Source organism: Geotrypetes seraphini, chromosome 2, assembly GCF_902459505.1.
Source record: "Geotrypetes seraphini chromosome 2, aGeoSer1.1, whole genome shotgun sequence".
NCBI lineage: Eukaryota > Metazoa > Chordata > Amphibia > Gymnophiona > Dermophiidae > Geotrypetes > Geotrypetes seraphini.
The window spans coordinates 13,702,208-13,710,731 of NC_047085.1; the positions used below are offsets into that span (position 1 = coordinate 13,702,208).

Here is an 8,524-nt window from a genome sequence, read left to right on the forward strand (position 1 = left end):
TCATCGACCTGGTTTTATGGATGTGGGCATCCATTGTGTTTGGGAAAGAGCTGGTCATTAGGGAAAGGCTGTGAAGCATTCAGTTACACCGCTAGAGCGCTCCTCTTCCCTCCTGAGTAGAAGGTTGCCAGGTACTGGTAAATGGGAAGAGAAGAGGCAGGGAGACATGCTGATAAAATAATTGTGGAAGGAAAAGAAAGGGTGCTGATGGAGAGCAGGGAACAGACATTGGGGGAAGAGGGGGCAGACAGTGGGGAAAGAGGATGGATTCTGGGGAAGAGCTCAGGACGCAGGTGGGTTGATGCTTGGGAATGATATAAGGAAGTAGAAGCTGGAGATATAGGGATAGGGGAAGCAGAGACTCAAAGCTAAGTGAAGACCGGGAGAGTAGGTAAGAGGGCACAGATTCGGCAGTTAGAGTATTGAGTAGGTTGGGGGGAGAGTGGAGTCTGGTTTGGCATTAGGAAAATGGGCACTAGGTGATTGTGTGGGGGTAAAAGTAGGGTTGGTTAGATATGAGGGACCCAGGGTGGACAAAGGTGGGGAGGGGTTGAAAGGAGGAGTAAGACAGTAGGAGAGCTGAGATCCTTAGAAAGCAAGGATTGGGGGGCTGACAAATTCTGAAGGCAGGAAAGAAGCTGGGGATGAGAGGTAGAGAAAGAAAGAAAGAAAGATGAGGGTTAGAGAAGAACAGAATACAGAGGGTGAAAATGAGGGACTCCAGAATGATGAAAAGGGAAAGAAGACCAGGACCCAATTGGAAGATTAGAGATAGGAGAAAAGTGAAAGATGGAGAGTGAAGAGTATATGTTTAAAAGGGGGGGGGGGAATAAAACAGGTATAAAGAGAAGCAAAAAAGAGAGATTGAGAAAAAGATGAAAGGGGAAAACCATTTTCAGAAAGAGAGAAAGAAACGAAGAAGATAGGGATAAACAGAAAATGAAGGAGAAATTTGAAAGAAGCACGTTGAAAGGTGTGACAAATGGTGCATTTTCCCTTTCTCCAATTGCAAACTGAAGTCACTGAATGAACATAAACGTACATGTCTGTTCAGAGACTGGCTATTAAAAGGCAGATTAGCTACACAAAAAAGTATTTATTTAAATATGGCAGCTTTGGGCATATCCAATTTTTCCATTTCGGAGGGAAATGCGTTTTCTTCGTTGTTCCAGTCGTTTCCAGTCCAGTTTTTGCGGTGTCACAGAAGCACAGTATTTCTGCTAGCATGTCGTTTCCGTGTCTGGTTGGTTCAGTTTTCATGGAAAACCAGCTGTGACCGAAGCTTGCGAGGAGTTAAATTGTTTTTAAATGGGACTTAATGTGAGCAGTTCAGATCCGTATCCGTATGCTTACTGCTCACCCGCTTTAAGGTTGGCTAACCCCCCCTCCCCCCCAGCTCTGGCTACACCACTGATCTACAGCTGCCACGTGCCTGCCTCAGTCTGTCTGTTACACACCTTAAAGTAACTGCGGTCCGGACACTCACAGGTAACCACCTTTTTCTGGGGCTCATGCAGAAAGTTTCCAAGTTTATTTACAATTTGATATACCAACCATCAAACAGATATCTGGACGGTTTACAATTCCTAAAATTGGAGTTTTAAAAAAAATGCAATAAAAATAGGAGAACATAAAATCCAGACAAGGACAGAATAGATACAAAAGGCACTGAGGGAGGGGAAGATTTAAAATGACATCGAAGTCAAAATAAAAATAGAAGGAAGGGGAAGGGAGAGAACAAAAAAGGAGAGGGGAGGGAAAGCGGTTGTTTTGAGCAATTAAAAATTGGATTTAAAAAAAGGATTTCATCCAGAATTTTGATACGCATCTTGAAATAAAAAAGTTTTTATAGTTTTAAGTTATCCGATCGAAAATGAGATGGGATTGCGTTCCAGAGGCAGGGGGCTATGACAGAAAAGATAAAGGGCTCCTTTTACAAAGCCACGCTAGGGCCTTAACGCGCGGAATAGCATGCGCTAAATTATCGCACTCGCTAGCTGCTACCGCCTCTTTTGGAGCTAGTGCACGCTATAGCGTTAAAACCACTAGCGTGGATTTGTAAAAGGAGCCCAAAGTTTTGAGTGTAGAAAAGATCTTTGAGAGACGGACCAGTCAGTAGGTTAAGATCAGCTACGAAGAGCATGAAGATTATCGCTACATTAAACTAAACTTATGGCATAAATCAGCCCCTCACCCCCACCAGATGCTGCGATAAACATCCCTCTAACTCAGTGGTCTCAAACTCAAACCCTTAGTGGAGCCACATTTTGGATTTGTAGGTACTTGGAGGGCCGCAGAAAAAATAGTTAATATCTTAGTAAAGAAACTAGTCGTTAAGCCCGTTACATTAACGGGTGCTAGAATATATGTGTGTCTGTCTGTCTGTGTTTCTTTATCTCTCTCTCTCCTTGGCCGCTGTCTGTGTCCTTCTGTCTCCCCCTCCCCCCTGAGCAAAGTTGTCTGCCTCCAGCACACCCCTCCCCCTAAAGCAGCCCCCTTTCCCTCTCCCTAACTGTCTCTCCATGGCCCCTTCTGTCTTCCCCCCAGTGCAAAACTGTCTGTCCCCAGCACACCACCCCCCAAAGCAGCCCCCTTTCCCTATCTCTCCATGGCCCCTTCTGTCTCCCCCCAGCACACCCCTCCCCCAAAGCAGCCCCCTTTCCCTCTCCCTGTCTCTCCATGGTCCCTTCTTTATTTCCCCCAGAGCAAAACTGTCTGTCCCCAGCACACCTCCCCCCCAAAGCAGCCCCCTTTCCCTCTCCTTATCTCTCCATGGCCCTTTCTGTCTCCCCCAGCACACTCCTCCCCCAAAGAAGTCCCCTTTCCCTCTCCCTGTCTCTCCATGGCCCCTTCTGTCTCCCCTCAGCACACCCCTCCCCCCAAAGCAGCCCCTTTTCCCTCTGGCCCCCTGTATTGATTCCCCTGCTTACCCTCCCTGCATCCCGGCGTCTTCTGGCTTGCTCCAGGCCGCGATTGTGGTGGCCGGCCCCAGCGAACCTCACAGGCTGCTCCCCAACCCGGAAGCACGCTCCCTCCCGACGCAATCCGTGCGTCAGAGGGAACGTGCCACCGAGGCCGAAAAGCGGCCCACGAGGCCCGCCAAAGCTGGCCACGATCACAGGCTGCCCCGAAGAGAAGGATCAGCGGCAGCAGCAGCGGTGAGCGAAGGCGGGAGATGAGGTGCTTGCTTCCGATTGGTGAGGAGCTTGCTTCGGGTTGGTGAATGAGGAGGGGAGTGGCCAGAGTGATCCCTGGCCGCGTTCTAAAATGGAACGCGGCCATGGATCAGAAAACACGGCGCCAGGGATCACGATTTTTCAAGAGCGCATGCGTGCTTTAGGGTTTTATTATATAAGGATGACAACTTTGCATGAGGTAAAACTCTTTATATTTTATAAATCTTTCCTTTAACAGTTAAAGATTTATAAACTATAAAGAGTTTTACCTTATGCAAAATTGTCATTAAATATTTTTTCTGCGCCCTCACATTTAAAGTTTAATATCTTTCCTTTCTCAAAACTGACACATTTCAATCACTATATTGAAAATAAAATCATTTTCCCTACCTTTGTTGTCTGGTGACTTTATTTTTTTGTGCATTTAATTATGTTTCCAGGCAGCGATTGGCTGGCCCGGAACTTCCTCCCCGACATTAGATTTGATGTCGGATGGCGAGAATTGGTCGGCTCCAAGCTGGGGAAGATATGCAGGGAGAGCTAAGACCTCGGGCACTGGCCTGTTCCCCGATTGCGGTGGCTTGGGGGAGGGCAGTGGGAAGGGAAGCAGATTGGGGACCCCTGCTTTAGATGAGGACAGATTGCGGGCCGCAAAATAGTCCCTGGGGGGGCTGCGTGTTTGAGACCGCTGCTCTAACCCCACACCTTTTCCTGCTTGCTCCAAAAAGAACTCACCCCACCCCCGCATGACGAACCCCCCCCCCCCCAAAACATCCCTGGTTGTGGCCCCCTTCCCTTCTTCACACTTTTTTAAACAAATTTTCTGGTAGTCTAGTAGCTCCCTCCCTCCCTCTCTCTCCAGTTCCCGAAAACTTTGCTGCTAGACTAGTGAGACCAAGCCTAGGCCCCGCCCACCCTGTACTTCAAACAAGCAGGAGCGAAGCTAACTCATTGTGCCTTCAGTGCCTTGCCCCATTGGTGCTGGAGAGAGGAGTAAGTGGACATTGCTCCTGCTTTGTTTAAGACATGGATCTGGGGGGGGGGGGCCTAGGCTTTGAGTCTCGGGATGAGTGGGAGAGAGTCCCACTAGATACTACGGAATTTGTTTAGAAGGCGGGGGCTGGGGGGGATCTCCTTTGATTGAATAGCAGGGAAAGAGGGTCAGGAGGGGGGGCAATAGACTACTTGGGCAACTTGCTTTCTTAATATCCAGAGGAGTGCCTGGGTCAGGAGGGGGAAGGGGTGGTCTGATTCTAGTAAGAGAAGGGGTGCCGCTGACCTAGGGTTACAAGATGTCCAGGGAAACCCAGACATGTCCTCTTTTTAGAGGGCTGTCCAGGTGCCTAGACGGACTTTCCAAAACCCAGCACTTTGTCCGGGTTTTGGAAAGCCCTGAGCTCCGGTCACGTCTAGAGGGCCTCAGAACATGCGCGAATGACGTCACACGTATCCGCACATACTTGGAGGCCCTCTAGATTCGACCCGGAGGTTGGGAAAGAAGAGACGAAGCTTTGTGGGGGCGGGGCAGGGCTGGTGGTGGAATGGGGCAGGGCTGGAGGTGAAGCAAGGCGGGACTGGGGCAGAACAGGGCAGGGCCATGCATCTGGGGAGTTTTATGTCACTACCTCTGACCAGATGAAAAGTTTCCCATGCACGATGTGCATGACAAGCTTTTTCTTCCTGCATGGCCACATTAACATGTGTTTTAGTTTGGTCTGTAGTAATGAAATCCATGTGAAATGATTTCTGCATTGCTTAGCCAGTAAAATCTGCAGTAAAACCAAGTTAAAGCCACAGTCTACTCCCTCAAAGATGTCCACTTTGTTACAGATCCTAAAATAAATACAGCACCTCATTCTGTCTATTCCTCTCGGAAATACAGCCCAACAGCTGAGAGGTGCCTCAGGTTCTCTCTTTTCTATGAATGATGCACTTTTTCAAGTAGACTTCAGTGAATTACAGCCTTGGTGATTTCACGAGATGGTCTTCATCACAGTCGATAGCTCAGAGAGGGCTTTTACATAATACCACGTATAGAATTATTCTTGGAAGTTTGTGTAAAGATTCGGCCAAAACTTCAACCCATTTCTGTAAACGTTGTTTGATGGTTGGTGTTTAAAACCAGCAGCAAAAGCGCAATCCATTTGCCGCTAGATGGGACCTGCTGAATCTTCCGGGGATTTATGTGATCATTATTGAGTCAAGGTCTAATAACAAAAGTGGTTGGTATGAGAGAATCGCTGCTCTGCCCTAGCGCAACGGTCTGGGGCAATGCCAAAGGTTGTGAAATGAATCCCTTTCACATCACAAGAAGCTCCTCCTGGCGTTCAATACCACTTTATTTATAGCATGGTAGAAAAAGTGTCTGCTCTGTGCTGGGCAGAAGATCCCGCAATCAGGATGCTCTGGAAATAAAGCAAGCAGCAGTGCACCCCAAAGCTTTTCATTATGTCACAGGGTACACCATCTAAAGAAATCTGAAAGCCTGGCGCTTGGGGAGATGGAAGCTGCCCTTTACTTAAACGGTGCTCTGTTTATACCCCTCTCCCCTCCCCCGGGGATAACCCTAAAAGCTTCCTCCTGGTTGCTATAAGCTCAGGATGATCCGATCCTTAGTTCCACTTCTGGACTCTAAGGCCCTCAACATTTTAATTCATTCTCTCATCATTTCTAAAATCGATTATTGTAATTCCCTTTACAAAGGACTGTGTCAAAAAGATACTAGGCGTCTCCAACTCGTTCAAAATACGGCCATAAAAATGATTACAAACTCGAAAAGATTTGATCATGTTACTCCATTATTAAAGAACGCACACTGGTTACCCATTTCGTACTGAATTACATATAAAATTACCTTATTAACTTTCAAAACTCAAAAAACAAATGCCCCCATGATCCTCCCAGAACATTAAGGTCTGCCTTGCAACATAGCCTCAACATCCCTTCACTTAAAATAATTGGCACTCGTCGAGCCACCATTTTTTCGGTCTGGAACTCCCTCCCAACTTTTTATTAGAGCAGAACAAAGTTTGGACAAATTCAAGAGTAGTTTAAAATGTTTTCTGTTTAAAGATGTCTACGAATGAGTTTTCCAATCCTTCAGTCCTTTATTTCTGAAGCCAATCCCTACTTTTTCTTATCCAATTGAAGAGGTGTCAAAGTCCCTCTTCAAGGGCCGCAATCCAGTCGGGGTTTCAGGATTTCCCCAATGAATATGCATGAGATCTATTTGCATGCACTGCTTTCATTGTATGCTAATAGATCTCATGCATATTCCTTGGGGAAATCCTGAAAACCCGATTGGATTCTGGCCCTCAAGCACCAGAGTTGCCCATGTCTGTTCTAGACATTTCACTGTCCTTTCCTTCAGCAGTGTTCTGTGATTTTTTTCCCACCACTGAAGTAAAACTTATCACCTCCGTAGCTTCCCTCCCATCTCTTCTCTGTTACTGCTTTTTTGAAAAAGGACCACATCAGCCCATCTCCAATCACATGGAACTTCTTCCTGTTTCCAAGGATTTGTTACATCCTTTAGAGCAGGGGTGTCAAAGTCCCTCCTCGAGGGCTGCAATCCAGTTGGGTTTTCAGGATTTCCCCAATGAATATGCATGAGATCTATTTGCATGCACTGCTTTCATTGTATGCTAATAGATCTCATGCATATTCATTGGGGAAATCCTGAAAACCTGACTGGATTGCGGCCCTCGAGGAAGGACTTTGACATCCCTGTCCTACTGTGTTACCCTTTTATATTTACTTTACTTAAAAATTCTAGTTCTCCCTTTTTTCCCAATCAAGTATGTCTGATTGTACGAAGATTCTGTCCACTATCTGTTGTGTGTTCCCCCATTTTATATTTTAGCTTTTTAATTGTACAACGCTTTGAATGTTATGATAAGCGTTTAATCCCATTTTTAATAAACTAGGAACTTGAAGCCAGCAAGCCTGGCTAGTGAGAAAGCAATGAATTTGGAGCCACTTGAGGAGCTTCTCTGGGCTCGTAAATTCTGCCGTCTCCAGCGACCCCGACTGATCCCTCTCATATCTCTCCTTACAGGGAAACCTCTCCAGATCAAACCAAGACTGTGAGCCGAAAGGTCAGCTGTCAGGACCTCTGCAATCTTATGAGTGCTTCCAGAGCCGAGTTCACTCCCAAACTGCTGGGAACTGCTTCCAAGGATCTCCTGGCACCTTCTCAGGAAACCTGTACCAGAGCCAGGAGAGTGTGTGTTTTTGCTATTAGGTTTTTACACACGGCTGTGTGAGTAATAAAGTACCATTTTAGTTTGTATAAATTCCTAGAGACATATTATTTCCAAAGGATTTATAGGAATTTTTAAAGTGTTGAATTAAAGGATCTTTTCATTTGCTTCTGAGTCCCTGGAGTGTTTGTGAATGAGACATCCTATTCATGGAGGCTTCTTGTCCAATGGAATGATCGGAGTTATAGGACGCACATAGTCACCTGTATTCTTTTAGACAACACTAGCAGAACCAGTGTTAGCCTACCCAACATCTGGGTGCCGTAGAGAATTATGCCCAAACTAGTCTTTAACCCCGTTACATTAATGGGTGCTAGAATAGATGTGTCTGACTGTCTTTCTTTCTTTCTGTCTCTCTCTTTCCTCAGCTGTCCACCACCACCCCTTCCCTGCTCCCCCTGGCCAGCAGCAGCCCTTCTCCCTTCATTTTACCTCCCCCCTGTCCAGCAGCACTCCTTCATGCTCCCTCTGACCAGCAGCAGCCCTTCTCCCACCTCCCCCTCTGTCCAACAGTAGGCCATATCCCTTCGTTTTACCTTCCCCCTATCCAGCAGCATCTCTTCCCTGCTCTCCCTGTCCAGCAGCAGCCCTTCTCCCTTCATTTCACCTCCCCCCCTGTTCAGCAGCACTCCTTCACTGCTCCCTCTGACCAGCAGCAGCCCTTCTCCCTTCCTTTTACCTCCCCCCTGTTCAGCAGTAGGCCTTCTCCTTTCCCTGCTCCCCTTGTCCATCATCCGCTAGCCCGGGCAGCCTCGGGGCTTTTGCTAGGCCAGTCCACCTTGCATTATCAAAGTGGGCCGGCCTAGCAAATGCCCCGAAGCTGCTGCGTTTGCTGGTCCGGGGGTGAGAAGAGGCGTCCCAGCAGCGGCAGCGCAGGAGTCAAACCGCCACTGCCGTCGCAAGCCTCCTCAAGCACCGGAAATCGAATTCGGCACGGAGGCACACAGCAGGGTGGCAGTGATCACAAAACCCTAAGTGCGCACGTGCACTTAGGGTTTTATTATAGAGAATAGAAAACCCACCTATGTCCTGGGTAACAACATAAGAATTGCCATATTGGGACAGACTGAAGGTCCATCAAGACCA

The 8,524-nt window shown here is 47.4% G+C and overlaps 1 protein-coding gene across 1 annotated transcript in view; it reads left to right on the forward strand.

The window, feature by feature from the left end:
• The window catches only part of ZC3H3 (zinc finger CCCH-type containing 3), a 577,187-nt gene extending 569,641 nt beyond the window's left edge, over positions 1–7,546 (forward strand). The window contains exon 12 of the mRNA XM_033934356.1: positions 7,234–7,546. Coding sequence (XP_033790247.1) covers positions 7,234–7,265 — 32 coding nt within the window. The 3' untranslated portion in view covers positions 7,266–7,546. The remainder of the gene's footprint in view (positions 1–7,233) is intronic.
• Positions 7,547–8,524: the final 978 nt, after the last annotated feature.